Source organism: Oryx dammah, unplaced genomic scaffold (genome assembly GCF_014754425.2).
Source record: "Oryx dammah isolate SB20612 unplaced genomic scaffold, SCBI_Odam_1.1 HiC_scaffold_26, whole genome shotgun sequence".
NCBI classification, from domain to species: Eukaryota; Metazoa; Chordata; class Mammalia; order Artiodactyla; family Bovidae; genus Oryx; species Oryx dammah.
This window is the reverse complement of record NW_024070210.1, coordinates 21,194,690-21,212,439: the sequence shown is the minus strand read 5'-3', so window position 1 is coordinate 21,212,439 and position 17,750 is coordinate 21,194,690. Positions and strand designations below refer to the sequence as shown.

At 47.5% G+C, this 17,750-nt stretch overlaps 1 protein-coding gene across 4 annotated transcripts in view; it reads left to right on the top strand.

The window, feature by feature from the left end:
• Window positions 1–17,750, top strand: part of SMOC1 (SPARC related modular calcium binding 1) — a 143,678-nt gene that overhangs the window by 105,509 nt on the left and 20,419 nt on the right. For 2 of the 4 annotated variants that reach the window (XM_040226188.1, XM_040226189.1), the window contains exons 6-7: window positions 427–483; window positions 2,455–2,535. In XM_040226188.1, the coding sequence (XP_040082122.1) occupies window positions 427–483; window positions 2,455–2,535 (138 nt within the window). Of the gene's footprint in view, window positions 1–393; window positions 484–2,454; window positions 2,536–17,750 lie in introns of all 4 variants that reach the window. The other 2 variants (XM_040226187.1, XM_040226186.1) reach the window with 1 other exon arrangement.

Sequence of the window (17,750 nt, the reverse complement as noted above, 5' to 3'; positions counted from 1 at the left end):
GAGGGCAGGAAGGAGCTGGGGGCACCAGCACTTGACGCCATAAGTGTGCTAGCCTCTCCCAACGTGCCTGGCCAGAGCCTAGGGCTCCTGGGAAGACAGCACTCCCAGCTTTCCTGGGGAAAGAGCAAGGGCTGACAGTCATGCTGCTGCAGAGTCATGAGACGGGGTCCTCCAGAGCCGTGATAACTTGGGTTCCTTCCCTGGAATGGCGAGCATGCACCTGGATTTGTCTTACTGTTGGTGTCTCTTCTGTGTTGCTCTTTTCTTTCTTGCTCTTTTCTTCTTTCTTTTCTTTCTCTTTGATCTGTTCCTTGGGACTTGGCCGGGCCATGTGCAAACCCCAACCATTCAACAGTGCTGGAGAGTAGATAGTATTTACCTCAATAATGGTAGTCTCCTTTCGATTCTTTTTAACCCTCAATTCAGATGACGGGTCCAAGCCGACACCCACGATGGAGACCCAGCCAGTGTTTGACGGAGACGGTAAGCTCTTGTATTACTTCAGATTCGAGTTGTCCCCCTGTTTTCAGATTTGGGACAGGTCTTTCCTTCGGGTGTTTGTTTAAGTTTTACTATTATTTTTTTTTCCTTTTTTAATTTCAATTTTTCCTGGTGTAAGCTGGGCTGTTTTTAACGTTTTTAAAAAATGCAAACCCTCCCAGGAACTAGTACACCCTCCACTTCTGGAAAGGCCCTCTGTTCTCGCCAGGCTTCCTGCCTGGCCACTAACATCCAACAATAACACAGCCTGGATGGACCCTGCAAACTGCCAAGACCGAGGAGCCATGGCTGAGAAAGACAGGCCGGCAGCATCGTTTTTCTAAATGAGTCAGCTCTAATAAGTCCTTCTAGTGCTCTGTACCCAGCATTGTGCGAGGCCTGCTGGGGACGAAGGAGAAATAGATAAGATGAAAGACTTTGCTCTCAACAGAGTGGCAACTATTGGAGAATTTATGTATGAAGCTACATGGTCTCAGTTTTATTTCCTCTGTGATAGACATTCCCAGAAAAAAGAGATCACAGTGGTCTGGGAAAAGACTCTGTGAAGAGAGGGAACTTGAGCTGGATCTGAAAGTGTGAGGGAAGAATCAGGGTGTTCCAGGCAGGGACAAAGGAGGGAGTATGGTGGAAACAGAGCGTAAGGAGGAAAGTTGCCCGAAGGAGACTGGTGCGTGGGGTTGGCATAGCTGACTTGCAGGGACCGTGAGAGTTGAGTCCAGACATTGAGGGAAGAGAAATTCTAGATCAAGAGAAATAGTGGTAGTTGGTGGCAAAACAGGCTGGGTATCTCTGGAGGCCTGAGGAGCGGACAGCTGGAACTTGGGTGCAGAAGGCTGGCTTCAGTTTGCGTTTGAGCTGCTCAGGGCCTACATCCTTCATTGTGCTTTGCTAAATACTCCAGGTTCCCATGAGGGGGAGCAGGAAGCTTGGCAGAGTGCAGTTTCTAGGAAGTCTGACAATGAGATGTGGCACTCAGTGCAATATACGGCAACCTTTTAGCAGCTTTCAGCTGAGTATACCCAGGCTTGGATCCTGAGATTGGACAGTGAGACAGAGGAACAAAAAGAAGTGATGCCACTTGTTGAAACTGTTGGCTAAGAATGACCCTAGCCCAGGCTCAGCTCTAGACAGAAACACAAGATAGCCTTTGCAGCTGGCCATGGAGTGGAACACATGTGTGTTCATGCCTAGAAGCTCAAATGTTTCTGTGATCCACAAATGTCCTAGATCATTGGTGAGTCTGGGGCCCTGGACCCTGGGCAGTCTGGGTAGGAAATGGAGACCACGTCAACTTGGAAGACCTTTCCAACATACTCATGAAAGGTCTCATCTCCAGTGCTCAGGGGCATCCTCAGATTTCCACAGCACCGGTCCACTGGGTGACCCCAGCCCTGGAGAGCCTGGTGGCCTCCTGGAGCTCTCTGGAATGAAGAATTCAGCCTCTGTTTGATAAGAAACCATTAGAAAAGAGATTGAAGCACACATGAGACCCATTACTTTCTTTCCCATGTGGAGCAGAGTCTCAGCAAGCTAAAATCTGCTGTGGCTCAGGTGTTTCTTCCAAAATGGTCTCTCTGGTTTTTTTGGCATTTGTTTGTTGATTTATTTCCTTTAAATCTTCTTCCAGGGAATCAGCTGAGAGAGACTTGGCTTGGCCCATTTTCCTCACCTCCTGGGATAATATTTTTATTCCTGGATGGAGTGGCTCAATGCCTCTGGACTCTGACCACTCTGCCTCCCAGCACAAGAGGCCCTAGCTGGCTCCTCTGAGCAGATGGAGAGGAGCTTCCGTAGGGAGGAAGCAAGAGGCCGTTGGGATGAAGTGGGCATGGGATGAGGGAAATGGCTCTATCTTTGATGCCTCAGGCTTTTAAAAAGTCTGGGGGTTACATTCCAAGTTTCATACTCTCTGTTGCCCAGACTTTATTTTCTCTCTTCGTTTTTTTTTTTCAGAAATCACAGCTCCCACTCTCTGGATTAAGCACTTGGTAATCAAGGACTCCAAACTGAACAACACCAACATAAGAAATTCAGGTAAATTATCTGCCTTGGATTGTGTGCACACCTGATCTACCCATGGGTGCCACGTGGTTACTCCATGACTGTCACTGTGTGGGGTTGGGCAAGTCATTTCCCCATTTTGGCCTTCAGTTTCTTCCACAGCTGTAAAATGAGAAGATGAGATGAGTTAATCTCTTCCAACTTTAATTGTCTTCAGTTAGGACTCAGGGATCATCTTTCATAAGTAGTAGATTCTTTTAGCTAAAAAAAATAGTTTGATGGTATGTTTTAATATTCTAACTGACTTTCTATGTGTAACACAGAAGAATTTGGAAGAATGACTGGACGTAGAGAAGTTGGACTTCAAACCTTAAGAACCTTGGATCTATGTGTTTTTAAGGCTCTAACTAACTGCCTACAATCATGTCTTTTCTAATCTGATCTTTCAAGATCTTGTAAGTGTCCAGGTTTTAGTACTAGTTAAACCCTTGTAGTTGTTGTTTAGTTTCTAAGTCATGTCCAACTCTTTCATGAACCCCTGGACTGTAGCCCACAAGGCTCCTCTGTCTATGGGGTTTCCCAGGCAAGCATACTGGCATGGGTTTCCATTTCCTTCTCCAAGAGCTCTTCCTGACCCAGGGGTCAAACTCATGTTTCCTGCATTGGCAGTCGGATTCTTTAGCACTGAGCCACCAGGGAAACCGGAATCCTTATAGAAAGGTAATAATTTCTGAAGAGTGATCAGATTATAGAGTTCATTTACCATCAATGAAGACCAAAGTTGATAGAGTTCGTTTACCATCAATAGAAACTAGATGTCTATCAATGTGTTATTAACAGACCCAATTTATTTCTCCATCAGGGGGTACTTACTCTTCTTTCAGCCTCAGACTTCATTCTGAGAAATGCCACTTGGCATATTTCTGCCTGGTTATTGAATTTAGCCATATCATCTTTTCCTGATAAATAGCAAGGACTGTGAACTAAAGATACATCCCTTTCACATGGGAGGCAGAGTTTTGCATGACCATCAGTGAATGAGTGGGCTGTCTTGCCCTCCTTTTGGTTATCTGTATGGCACGCCAGCTTTGTCCTAAAGGTTGTGGACACTGGGGTACGTGGAACGGTTTAGACTGTGAGGTGAAGCCACATGGCATTGATTGATTTTCTCTGCCAAGTACCCTGGCCCATGTCTGGTTCCCTCTTTGACAGAAGCTGGAGGAGACCTGAGATACTGGGGTGGGAAGGAGCCCATGTGACATCCTGTGGGCCAGAGTCTTTGACAGAACAGGGTCCATGGTTAAAACACCAATTTTGGGTTCTCTTTCTGGCTCCAACACTTGGTGAAGTCAAGTGAAGTCAAATCAACTGAAGTCAAACACCCACTGAGGTCAAATGCCTCCCTCCCTCCCCACCAAGCCTCAGTGCTCAGCTGGCATAATAATCTCCCCCTTAAAGGATGGTGAGTGAAGGTTCACTAAGTTAGTCTGTATATCACTTAACCAATGCCTGACTAAGTGATAAACAGTAAGTGCATGATAAATTGTAACTACAATTGTATTTATTACTATCATCATCTTTGGTGGGAACACTGGGACTGTAAAGAAATCGCCTGCAATGCAGGAGACTGAGTTCGATCCCTGGCTTGGGAAGATCCCCTGGAGAAGGGAACGGCTACCCTCTTCAGTATTCTGGCATGGAGAATTCCATGGACTATATAGTCCATGGGTGGCAAAGCGTCAGACACAACTGAGCGAATTTCACTTTTCACTTTCAATGATACTGCTTATAGTGAGAATTCCTTAATTAGGAAAGAATTTGTAATTGTCACCTTAAGCAAAAGCATCTATTAGGAAGCTTCTTCTTAGACCTTTCCCCCACTCTTCCTTAACTGTTAAGCAAATATGGTAGTCAAAGAGAAGTCTTTTGGTACCTGTGGTATCTGTAAGTGCTATCTGCAAAAAGTCTCCAGTAGGGGGCTCACCTCTCATCTGGTGCCCAAGGGGTAGATAGGAGGGAGAGCTCTCTCTGAAATTATGTGGTACTTTTTGCCTGAAACATTTGACCTTTAGCAACTGCTTTTGTGATTCTTTTCACCTGTGTGTGCTATGTTGCTTCAGTCGTGTCCAACTCTTTGTGACCCCATGGACTGTAGCCTGCCAGGCTCCTCTGTCCGTGGGATTCTCCAGGCAAGAATACTGGAGTGGATTGCCAGGCCCTTCTCCAGGAGATCTTCCCAACCCAGAGATCGAACCCATGTCTCATTATGTCTCCTGCATTGGCAGGCGGGTTCATTGCTACTGGCACCACCTGGGAAGCCCCTTTTTCACCTACCAGTGGTTAATTTCTCTATCTAGGCTACACTCTGTGAAGGCAAAGGCTTTAGTGCCTGTATGTCATATCTATTAGAGAATTTCCCTTAACATGTTTGATTGCTTTGGAGAAGGATCCAGCAGAAAGGCTCTTCATCAATAAAGACAGAATCGTCACTGTCATCACAGCTATCAGCTACCTGTGTCAGCTCTGTGTTCTCTTTGAGCATTGCCATAACACTGTGAGATAAGTGTTGTCATCCTTGTCTTATAGATGAAGAGTCAAAGGCCAAGAGAGAGGAAGTAACGTGTCCTGGTTCACAGCTAGTAAGTGGTTCATTTCAGTTCAGTTCAGTCGCTCAGTCATGTCCGACTCTTTGCAGCCCCATGGACTGCAGCACGCCAGGCCTCCCTGTCCATCACCAACTCCCGGAGTTTACTCAAACTCATGTCCATTGAGTCGGTGATGCCATCCAACCATCTCATCCTCTGTTGTCCCCTTCTCCTCCCACCTTCAATCTTCCCCAGCATCAGGGTCTTTTCAAATGAGTAAGTTCCTTGTATCAGGTGGCCAGAGTATTGGAGTTTCAGCTTTAGCATCAGTCCTTCCAATAAATATTCAGGACTGATTTCCTTTAGGATGGACTGGTTGGATCTCCTTGCAGTCCAAGGGACTCTCAAGAGTCTTCTCCAACACCACAGTTCAAAAGCATCAATTCTTAAGCACTCAGCTTTCTTTATTGTCCAACTCTCACATCCATACATGACTACTGGAAAAACCATAGCTTTGACTAGACAGACCTTTGTAGTAAGTGGTAGGGCTGAAGAAAACAATTTCTCTGGGAATACAGTGCCTATCTTTTGGGGCACTGTTCTTTGTGTGTAATGAAGGGCGATGTCAAATTTGCTAATGTTTGCTTCCACTCAAGTCCTTCTTTCCACTCCTTCTTCCTCTGAGTAGTTTCCAATTGCATGAGTATGGGGTCATGCTGAGAAATGGTTTCCAGGCAGGTACAACCCCCTTACTTTTGTCAGAGGGGCCCAGTCACCTTAGTTTTCCATGGTTGGCCCCAGTTATGTCCGTGAGGTTGGCATATAGGACAGAATAGTTGGGAGAGAGCTAAAGGTTCCAAGGGAGAAGCTGAGACCAGTGATCATTATCAAAGATTGATACCATGGGCATTTTCTAAGAAACTGGGACATTCTCCATCATGGTCAGGTGGTAATACTGACAGAGTGCCTGCCAACCTTTTTGATGTAATTCTGTGTGAAGGCCATCATGTCTCAAATGTGCATAACAGATTGGCAAAAGGCCTTGTGACTAATTTTGCAAATAAAGTTTTATTTGAACACAGCCATGTCCATTTATTTATGTACAGTCATCTATGGCTGTTTGCATGCTGTAACTGTCAAGTTGAAGAGTTGTGTCAGAGACTGTTTGGCCTACAAAGCCTAAAATATGATCTGATTCTTTACAGTAAAAAAGTGTGCTGGCTGCTGGTATATGACTGCTCATTGTTGTTCACTCACTAAGTCATGTCGGACTCTTTGTGGCTTCATGGACTGTCGCCCACCAGGCTTCTGTCCATGAGATTTCCCAGGCAAGAATCCTGGAGTGGGTTGCCATTTCCTCCTCCAGGGGATCTTCCTGACCCAGGGATTGAACCTATGTCTGCTGCCTTGTCAGGCGGATTCTTTACCACTGAGCCACCAGGGAAGCCCATATACGATTGAAGGAGAGGCATTCGGGTGGGATGGTGAGTAGAAGTGTGTCTTTCTCACATTTTGTGGCCTCTTTCTTAGAAGTAGGGGCTGTGTCTCCTGAGATGTTTCCTGACGTGCCCTGGGAAGCCTGTATTAGCGTAAAATTCTTTAGGTGGCTCGTGTAGCACTTTCACCTCTCATGTGAGCTTTAACATCCTTTCCTGTGCATGCTCTCACAAGTGGGTTGCCCAGAAAGCATCCTGAGGCTTGGCCTTCATAGGTGGGAGGGTAGGGAATCTTTTGTATACAGAAGAGCTCAACCATGTAATAGCATGAGCATGGTCTTTGGTATCAGGCAATTCTGTGGATGTGAGAGTTGGACCATAAAGAAGGCTGAGTGCTGAAGAATTGATGCTTTTGAACTGTGGTGTTGGAGAAGACTCTTGAGAGTCCCTTGGACTGCAAGGAGATAAAACCAGTCAATCCTAAAGGAAATCAGTCCTGAATATTCATTGGAAGGACTGATGCTGAGGCTGAAGCTCCAGTCCTTTGGCCACCTGATGCAAAGACGCCGGGAAAGATTGAAGACAAGAGGAGAAGGGAACAACTGAGGAGGAGAAGGGAACAACTGAGGATGAGATGGTTGGATGGCATTACCGACTCAATGGATATGAATTTGAGCAAGCCCCAGAAGATGGACAGGGAAGCCTGGTGTGCTGCAGTCCACAGGGTTGCAGAGTCGGATACCACGGAGTGACTGAACAAGAACAGTAGAACTGGCTGCTTCCTATGGAGAGGCTGGGTGACCTTGAGAAAGTGAATAACTAGCTACCCTGAACCTTGATTTCCTTATTTATTAGATAAAGTTGTTAATGCCTTGCAGGATTTTTCTGAGAATTCAGTGTAGCTAAAATGCCTGGCACACAGTAGGAGCATGTAAATTATTGAAAACACCTCAATGGACTACCTTGATGGATTGTGTTAGCCACTTTCCACATGATTTCACTTGGTTTGATGAGAAGTCACATAGACTTGAATGATAACTTGTCTGTGTCTGGGCTCTGGAATGGACAGCAGCCTCTGCGTGGGGCCCCTGGGGCACTTCCCCATTTGATGAAAGATTCTGAGTCCAGAGAGCTTCCACCCACACCCCTGGGGAGGCTGGAGTGGGACTCTGTGAGCCGACTGAGTGAGCACTCTCCTCCTCAGCTCTCTCTCTCCCAGAGGCAGAAAGGCCATCCCAGTTTCTTTTACACCCCAAACATCCTTCTTTCACGCTCAGACCCTGTGACGCCAGGTTTGGTTTCTGGCCTGGGGACTGTTGACGTTGGAAAGGTTCCACCGGGCAGCTGAAGTTTTGCAACAGCATGACACTTATGCCTGCAGACTTATCCTGTCTCCTTCCCTCCTCTTGAAGGTTTTGGTCCCTGTTTTTAAGGCTTTGTCATAAGCTTATCTTGGTCAGGGTCACCCTCTGAGTGTGTGGCAGGGTCCACAGCAGCCAGTTTGCCTGTTGAACTTCTGTTTGATTCTCGCCTCCTTTGTACCAGGACTTCTTCTTGCAACCAGGCAGACAATGCATCTGGTGGTGAACATCCTAAAATTCGACAACGAGCATCTTCTCCTATATACGTGTTGGCCAGAAACTCTGCTTTTATAAGAAAACAGACTCTTGCTGAGATTTTGGTACCAGGGGCTAGTGATCAAAGAATTTCTTATTATAACTAGATTAAAAAAAAAAACTGTAATCACTTACATGTTAGAGAAGAGAGTACAGAGATCCAAGAAATGACAAAAACTAGGCTTCATCTCATCTTTCATCCATATCTTAACTGCTTCTAATTTTGCTACATGCGGACACGTTCCTACAGCATGTGATTTATAAAAGTCTTTTTTTTTTCCCTCTCTCTTTCTGAGTGACAAAATTGTGTGCTTTCTCCTCCGGGAAGATATTATCTCTCAGGGAATGTGGTCGTGTGAGCCTTCACTCTGCTGTTGGTGCAGACGATGCCCTGAAGGCATGTGCTACAGTCCTTCTCCTCTTTCCTGGCCTGGTACCCACCGGTGGCCACCTGTGAGGTCATTTGACTTCTCCCTCTCCCATCTCTTTCTTTCCTTTATCTCCATCTTTTCTAGTTAACGTCATGTTCTGATCTGACTTCAAGAGGCCCTAGCACCTGGCGCTGTGGGTTCAATTCAAATGGACTGTGTCTTTCCTTCCTTACCTGTTTGCCTGGCAGACCTTCCTTCTGTCCATCTGCAAATGCAGCAGCTGCTGGTAACTCTGCTCCCTGGAGACCAGCCACCAGCGGGGACACAGGTGGAAATGCATTTCTTACACGTCTGTCGTGACCGTGACCCTCACCCTCCTTGAACGTGAGAGTGTTTGCCTCAGTCACCATCCGAGTCACAAGTAAGCTGTTTTCAGCATCCTGTCCTGAGCTGCCAGGGTCAGAACAGTGCTCTCCTAAGCCTACTTTGGGCTCCTCGGTCACCTTTTGGATACTCTTCCCTTCCCTGGAAGTTCCTCTCGGAGTGGCTGCTCCTAGAACTGGGACTTGGGGTCACAGAGGCAATAGCACCTCCTGGCTGGATCCCCCACCCCCTAAAACCGGCGCTCTTGGCCTGCCCAGAAACCGCGGGGTGATGTAATGACCTGAGGCCTGGAAAAATAAACAGTTTTCAGGGAAACCAGCGGTAGCTGTTGTAAGCAAATACCCCACAGCCACCTGGAGACTTGCGCATGACGTGATTGGAAGGAAGAATGAGTAATCCACTAACGTTAGCAGCCGCAGATGGGGCTGGGCTGGTGTGCATTTAAAATATCTATATAAAAACAAATCCTTGATGTTTATTTCTATCACTGGCCTTCTGGATGTCTGCCCACGGATCTTCTGCAGGTGTCTTGGTCCATCATGGCCAGTAGAATAAGAGCCAGTGGTGGGGATGGGTGGTCATTCTTATGACTTTCTCTCTAACAACAAAGGCCTTTCTTAAGTTCTCCCTTTGCTAAGAGGATCTGAAACACATTTGGAGGCCCCAGAGTGCCTAGCCTCACAGTCCATTTTAATCTTGTTTTAAGATTTAGTTTTCCCAGTCGCCTTGCTCCTTTACCCCATGTTGTCTGTTTGGAACATAGAGGTGCAGTGTGACTGGGAGGGGTCTGGAACTTGCTCCACTAGCAAAGATTTTATTGAGTTTGTATGCCTGTGGTTTTAAGAGCAAACCCACCGCATCCTAATGTTCTACTTTTGGCCTCTGCTGCTGGAAAAAAAAAAAAAAAACCTAATCGAAGGCCCTGCTGAGATAATTGTAATTGACTTCTTCCAACTTGTTAGAAGTCAGCTGCCATCTCTGCTTTGGTCTGAGCAGCCTCATTCTGTGTTTATTTGTAAGACTTTGGAAGTAGACAGGGTATATATTTTATGAGCACACCCATATGTGCAGCGTTATTGTTTGGAGGAGAAGAGTGAAGTTATGATAGTTTATTTGACAAATTAAAAAAGATTTCTCTTCCATCTCCCCCTTCCACAACCCCTCCTTCCTTCTCACCTGAGTTTTTATTTGCTGGCTCTTGTCCTTAAAGGAAGAGCTTGTCAGGTCAAGGTCAGCGAAGTAAGTGAGAAAAACTACAGAGATGCCAGCTTGCCACTTCTTAGTACTTGTCATTGCAAAACCACTGTGAAGAGTTTCATATTCTTTTTGGCGGAAGGGTCATATGAGCATGAGTCAATTGAGATGGCGCCTTTTCTAAAATTCGAGTGGCTGTGAGTCAGTGATGCTTTGGGGAAAAAGTTTAAAAAAAGTGCCTATATGCTATATTGGGACAGTCCATCCTAGAAGAAGTATCTTCTGTAGAATTTAGATCTTGTTTTCCTCCAGTTCTCAGTGTCTGTCTGTGTGGGAAGACAGAGGGTACGACTTCAGACAACGGTGAACTGTGCATGGCCATTTTAGGTGCCCCAGAGAGAAATTATTTAGACAGGCTGGTTGGTTTGTAATTTTCCCTTACGCCTCCTGACCCACAGCACTTCATCTGAGCACCGGGCCCTATTTACAGAGCCTACTGCACACACACCTGTGAGTGGGTGTGTCGGGGACACGAGGCGGGCATTGTTAGTTTTGTTTGGCGGGGGTGGGTTCTAAGCCACAGGCAGCTAGACACAGTATGGCCGTGGCGGGAGTGGGGGTTGGGGGAGCGAGGCATGGGGGCAGACCTGAAGGCCCCTGGCAGCCTCGCCCCGTGCTCAGCTGCTTCCTGGTTCTAGGGCTCCCCTGGGGTGGGGGAGCCTGAGTGGGCTCCGGCACTGAGTGGTGGGGAAGCTCTGGCCTGGCTGTAGGGTGTGGGCTATGGCGGTGGTCGCCTCTAGTACCCCTGCTGCAGTTGCCTTTTTAAAGAGATGTATTGTTGTTGTTCAGTCGCTCAGTTGTTTCCGACCCTTTGTGACCCCATGGACTGCACCCTGCCAACCTTCCCTGTCCTTCACCATCTCCCAGAGTTTTTTCAGACTCATGTCCATCGACTCAGTGATGCCATCCAGCCATCTCATCCTCTGTCGTCCCCTTCTCCTCCTGCCCTTGATCTTTCCCAGCATCAGAGTCTTTTCCACTGAGTCTACGCTTCAAATCGGGTGGCCAAAGCAGTGGAGCTTCAGCTTCAGCACCAGTCCTTCCAATGAACATGTAGGGTTGATTTCCTTCATGATTGGCTGGTTTGATCTCCTTACAGTCCAAGGGACTCTCAGGAGCCTTCATATCGTTTAGTTATGTTTGGCTGCTCTGGGTCTTCATTGCTGTGTGCAGGTTTTTTCCAGTTGTGATGAGTGGGGGTCACTCTTTGTTGGAGGGCATGGGCTTCCATCATGGTGCCTTCTCTTGTTGCAGAGCTCAGGTTCTAGGTACCTGGGCTCAGTAGTGGTAGCACACAGGCTTGTAATTGGCTTCTTCTGTCTTGCTAGAAGTCAAGTTGCTCCATGACGTATGGAATGTTCCCAGACCAGGGATCAAGCCCACTAACCCTGCATTAGCAATTGGATTCTTAACCACTGGACCATCAGGGAAGTCCACCACTGCTTCATTTTAAATGAGAAAAAGGAGCCCAGACTAAGGGCCTTGCCCAGGGCTCCAAGCCTATCAACAGCTCTCATGTCAAGACCTCTTTGTTGTTATTCAGTTCCTAGGTCGTGTTTGACTCTTTGCGACCCTGTGGACTGCAGCACGCCAGGCTTCCCTGTCCTTCACTATCTCCCAGAGTTTGCTCAGATTCATGTTCATTGAGTCAGTGATGCCATCCAACCGTGTAATCCTCTGTCCTCCGTTAGATTAAAGGGTCATTTGGAGAAACCTATTCCCATGGTGGAGGTGACCATTTTAAATTTGTGTGTATTCTGTGTCTATTCTCTCTATGTCTACCCTTGCTTGATACACACCTGAGCACAGTCTCAAGGGTTGACTTTGTTCTGTTTGTCAAGGGGTCTGCTTCTTCCCTGCCCTGGCAAGACCTCTCCTTTTCTTGGCCACTGTCTGTTCCAGAGGGAGCTCTGAGGAATGGTTCTATGGGTTCCCATCCTCTTGAGGGGGTACTTGGAGTCCCTGGATGACTCTGAGACTAGGGGATTGATGACGGCCAAGTGACAGCTCAGTGCTGGGCATGATGGGAGGACAGAAAAGCGGTCCCAGGTACTGAACCACATGTGGCCAAAAAAATAGACAGGGCTGCTCAGTGGTGTCCTGCGAACTGTCCGAGATCATACATCCTGGAGCATCTCCTCCCTGGAGACCGTGTGTCCAGCCACAGGCTCTTCAGAAACAGGAAGTCGGTGACTTCAAACCTGGTCCCTCCAGTCCCTCCTTTTGTTCCTGTAGTTTCTTCATCGGCCAGATTCTCTGTGAAAGTCCCCAGAGCACACGCCACTCGTGCCAACTCAGAGACTCCTGAGGCAGGAGCCACGCAATTTCTTACGCCTCTGGAATTTCATGTTCTGAAATTTCAGGGAAGGATTTTTTTTTTTTTTAAAAAAACACACAGCTTGTTATTTTGTGTTATCCTTCAGCATTTCATTCATTTTTGATAAGAGGCTAGGTGGGTGTGAGGTATTTGAAGGGGTATTTCAGGGTAACTGTAGACGACACAACGCTACTGTTTTCCTTGGTATTCTTGGCCCAGTGGGACAATTCCTTTTACAACATAGATACGCTTCTCCTGTTTTTCAGGCGGGTACCATGTATTGATTTTTCCTTTAAGAAAATCTAGTGCTGGATGGTCTGAGGGTTGAGTGTGGCATCTCCTAGGATGAGTCAAAGGGACAGATTTTCTTTTTCTAGACTCTGTGATCTCATCCCTCCCGAACCCCGCTCCCCGCACCCCCCCCCACACCCTTGGCAGTGACTCAGCGGTGGGGGCCCATCTCTGAAGAGTCAGGCTAGCACAGAATCCTGCAGCTGGGGATGGCACAGCAAGTATTCAAGCAATAGCAGGGTTCTTGGGCTGTATACTCTGAGCATCCTTTACACCTGGGTCTCCATGGTTCTCCTATGAGTGAGGTGCTGGGGCTCAGGGCTGGATGTGGGGAAGGGTCAGGAAGGCTGCAACAGTGCCCTTACCCTTAGGAGCTTTCAGTCTTGTTAAGTCCCGGTGTCCAGGGTGAGGAGTCCAGGAGGGGAGCAGAGGGAGGCCTTGCTCTAGGTGGGGCCCCCCAGGGAAAGCTCTGGGGATGGAGGAGGCCTGGAGGGTAGGTTAGGATCTCGTGGCTAGATCTTTCTTCTTGCTACCTCTTATGAAACTTTTCTGATCTCTTCCTGAGCCTGCCATGGGGCCAGCACATACCCAGTCCCGGGGGCCAGGAAGTCCCTCGACCCCCTCTGCATCCTCTCTGTGAGCCCCAACCTCCTGTGTTACCCCGGATCCCACATTAGATCTGAGACCCCAGGAGCACTGATCTCTCTCAGGACATTGTTGTCGGCCCTGTCCGCACCCCACTCTCCTGTCTGCAGTATAGGTGGTGCTTGGTCGAGGCAGCCTGAAAAGCTGCCTTTAATTCCCAGCTGATCCTCCCCTCAGAGGAGAGCTTCTGGTTCTTTCTCTGGGAAGACTGCATCATTCTTTGAGGCCTCTTTCCCGATACATGTTTCTGAGACCCATGACTCTTCTCAGCTTTTCTGTGTATGGTTTTCTATAAGATAGGGCTTTTTCCCTGGACTCATTTTTCATAGGGACCCAGTGATGACTAATTTTAGGGGCCAGCTTGACTAGGCCGCAGTAGTCAGTTTGGTCAAATACTAGCTTGGATGTTGCTGCAGAGGTATTCTTTTAGACATGATTAACTTTTATCATCAATTGACTTGACGTAAAGCAGATGACCCTCTGTGGTGTGGGTGGGCCTCATCCAATCAGTTGAAGGCATTAAGAGTGAAACTTGAGATTTCCTGGAAAAGAAGGCATGCTGCCTCCAGCCTGTGACATAGAAATCCTACCTGAATTTCCAGCCTGCTGGCCTGACCTACTGATTTTGGACTAGAGACTGCCCCCATCACTCTTACCTGAATTTCTAGCTTGTCAGCTTGGAGCCAAATCTTTGAGATAAATCTCTCTCTCTCCACATGTATAGCCATATCCAAATATATATACATTTTCTTTTTTCTGTTGGTTCAGTTTCTCTGGAGAGCCCCCACCACTACTGATGCTCCCTGACTGCTGCCTTTTCTCTCCTCCCGTCTCCCTCTGGGTCTCCATCACTAGATGGTTCCCCAGCTCTTTCTCCAAAGAGTTCAAGATGTGCCTGGCTCATCAATACCTGCTCACTCGGTTGTTTGGTTACCCAGCCTCCCAGCTTTTCTATCTGTTCCTTCCTTCAGCAGCTTCTCTGGAATGCAGCAGCCAGAGAGAAAGACCAGCCCAAGGACCTGAAACTTGAATCTTTTCATGTTTATGTTTGTTGGACATTTTTTTAAAGTAAAGAAGAAAAACGAAACAGATGATAAAGGAGAAAATGTTCCCAGAAACAAAGGATAAACTGTGGGCTAAGATGAGATGGAGGGTTAGCTGGGGGTTGAAATTGTCCACGTTCTCCATTGCTCCTAATTACCATGGGTCATTGAGAGGCACAGGCAGGGACTGACCGTAGCAGACAGGGCTGTTTTCCACACTCCTCCTGTCTTGGCTGGACAGCCGAGAATCTGCACCCTGGACCTGCAGACAGGGTTTGTGTTGTCTGGTTCAGCCTGCTCTCTCTCTCCTCGGTCCCCCTCCCTGCCCACTCCCACCCAGGTGCAGTCCTGCTCTGCTCCGCTGCTGTGTGATTGGTGGGGAGGGCTGTGTGCTTTCCGGTGGCAAGCGTTGGACCGCATTGTCATTCCTTCCATGGGCTGCTTCTCTGTTGTGTTCTTCTCTCAGGCAGCCGGAGGTTTGTGAGTGAGAGTGAAACGACCCATTGCCAGGTGGGGAGTGAATCGGCTCTCACTTGTCTGCACTGTCTCGGAATGGATTAGAAGGGCTGAGTGTGCTTGAGTGCAAGAATGTGTGGTTAGGTATTCCCAAGTCGCCCTGAACAAGGCCTGCCTGTTCCCTCTCCCCCGATCTTTATGTCTCCCCAGTGTTTACAGATGGTCCCAGCGCATTCTTAGAGTTATCAGGCCAGACCTTCTAATCTTCTCATCTTTCCCTGAACTTCCCTGAGCAGAGACTGAATGTTTCAGAGCAGTGAGTATCAACTTCCGAGGAGCTTCCTTTCTGAACCAGTGGTCAGAGCTTGAAATAGGTCCCCTGGCTTGCATTCTGGAAGGTGACTTCATAGTTGTCAATTTTAAGATTTGTTTGGGAGTGGCTGAGAAGGGCAGAGGGTAGCAATGGCCCTAAGGGTGGAGCTGGCTTCTGGGTCTTCAGATGCAGACTAAGCTTATGCCTCTCATTATGTATGATCAGTATTTGCATGACCTCTGGAGAAGCACTAAAGGAATAATTGATTGATTGGTTGAAGGGTCCAAGAGGGCTGCAATACTTGTGGGGTATATAATACTTATGGGATAATTTGATCAAGGGGATTCCCAGGGGGCACAGTGGTAAAGAATCTGCCTGCCAATAGAGGAGATGCAAGAGACTCAGGTTTGACCCTTGGGTCAGAAAGATCCCCTGGAGGAAGGCATGGCGACCCACCCCAGTATTCTTGCCTGGAGAATCCCATGGACAGAGGAGCCTGGCGGGCTACAGTCCATGAGGTTGCAAAGAGCCAGACATGACTGAGCAACTGAGCATGTGCACACACACACTTTGATAAAGAGCTGAGCAAGCCTGAGTGTTTCAGTTATCTATTGCTGGGTAACAGACCACCCAGAAATGTAAAGGCTTTCAGCAAAAATAATTTTTTCTTTCTACGGTGTTAGTGGTGGTTCCCTGATGGACCGTGGCTGCACTTACTCCTGCACTTGTCCGACTGGAGGGTCACCTGGGCTGGGATGTCCAGGATGACCTCACCCTTACACCTGGTGGGTGGTGCTGCCTGTGGTTGGACCCCTTTGGTTTTTTCCCATGTGGCCTTTCATCCTCCAGGGGGATGGACTGGCTTCCTTATGGAGTGGTCTCAGGGTGGACTGCAAGAAAGGGCAAGTGGAAATTGTAAGGACTCTTCAGGTCTAGGTCTGGAAACTGTATACTGTCACCCCTGTCCTTTCCACTGGTCAAAGCAACTCAGAGTCAGTGTGGAGGGTCTATCCAATGGCGTGAATACAGGGAGGTACAATCCACTGGTACCATCTTGTAACTGTCTACGATACCGAGTAAAAGAAAAACATATGTTAGAATAGAAATCAGATTAGCCTACGGCAGTGAGAGCTGACATTTAAGAAAGATGAAGGCCATGGCCTGGGAATAGACTGTTTCGGCTAGAATGCAGGCTCTGCCACTTCCTCACCATTGACCTTGGGGAAATCACACAGCCAGGCTGCTCAGTGACTATACTATTATTATAGTAACCCTTATCGTAGAGGCTCGTGATGAGTTTGAGTTAACGTAAGTGCCCAGTACTGAGCTGGGCACGTAGTAAACACTCAGAGAGCAGTTAGCTATGATTATTCATGTTACTGTCTGTCAGTGGTGGGTGAGTTACAGATTTGGCTTTAGGTGTTCTGGTTCGGAGGCAAAGAGGGAAAAATACGAGAGTATGAGGTCCAGAGTGCGCTCTAGCGGAGAATTGTTGGTTCAGAAGAAGCAGTGCTGTGTCAAAAGGGTAAGTATGGGTTTTTACACATTTGTTTTCGAATGCAGCAGGTTTATGGCAGTCTGCAAATGGACTGGCTAGAAAATCTTCACACCATAAAAATAAATGTACTTTCCCCTAAAAGCAAATGACTAGAGGCAACGACCTCTGTCTAGAGTTCAACAAGACAGGCTTGATTGTCAGAGCCCTTGACCAGAGCCCCAGCTCTCCTCTTGCCTGGCTGAGTGAACTTGGGAAAATTCATGAACGTCACCTGGTCTACAAAGTGGCAAAGGGACTTCCCTGGGGTTCCAGTGATTAAGAATCTGTAGGGGACATGGGTTAGATCCTTGGTCGAGGAACTAAGATGCCACAGGGCAACTAAGCCCATGCATCACAGCCCATGCGCCACAACTAGGACCCAACACAGCTAAATAAATAAATCCATATTTTTTAAAAAATAAAATGGGCATAATAGCAGCACCTACTTCACAGGGACAAAGAGATTAGGCAAGTGAAGTCCTTATTCTACTGCCTGGCACATGCTTCTCAGTGAATATTTGCTTTGACTATTATTAGTATAAAGAGGATTTTAGGGGAGATTTTCTCTCTGTTGGAAGACAAACTCTCTGTGTTTTCTTTGCAAATGGTTAGTACAGTGATTATAAACCTTTCCTGCCTCTTTCTTAGAGAAGCACTGGACTTGCAGAGATCATCATAAAGTAATAAGCAAGCAAGCAAACAAAGAAAAAAGTAATAAAGTAATAAAGCCTGCGTTTAGCCTTTTCTCAAATTCCACTGCTAGTCCCCTAGTTTTTCCAAATTAGCGCGCGTCATCATCTGTATGCTTTTATTCTCCGTGGAACTCCGTGCAGCCTCTATGGAAGCGGGCTGCAAACATCTCAGAACAGCCTTCAAGGACGTCCAGAAATCTGTCGACAGCCCCCAGACTATGGGTTCCCACCTCTCCTCGACTGCCTCCTCTCCACATCCCTGCAGTCTCAGGATCCCCGATGGTGTGAAGTCAGGCCCATCATTTGCT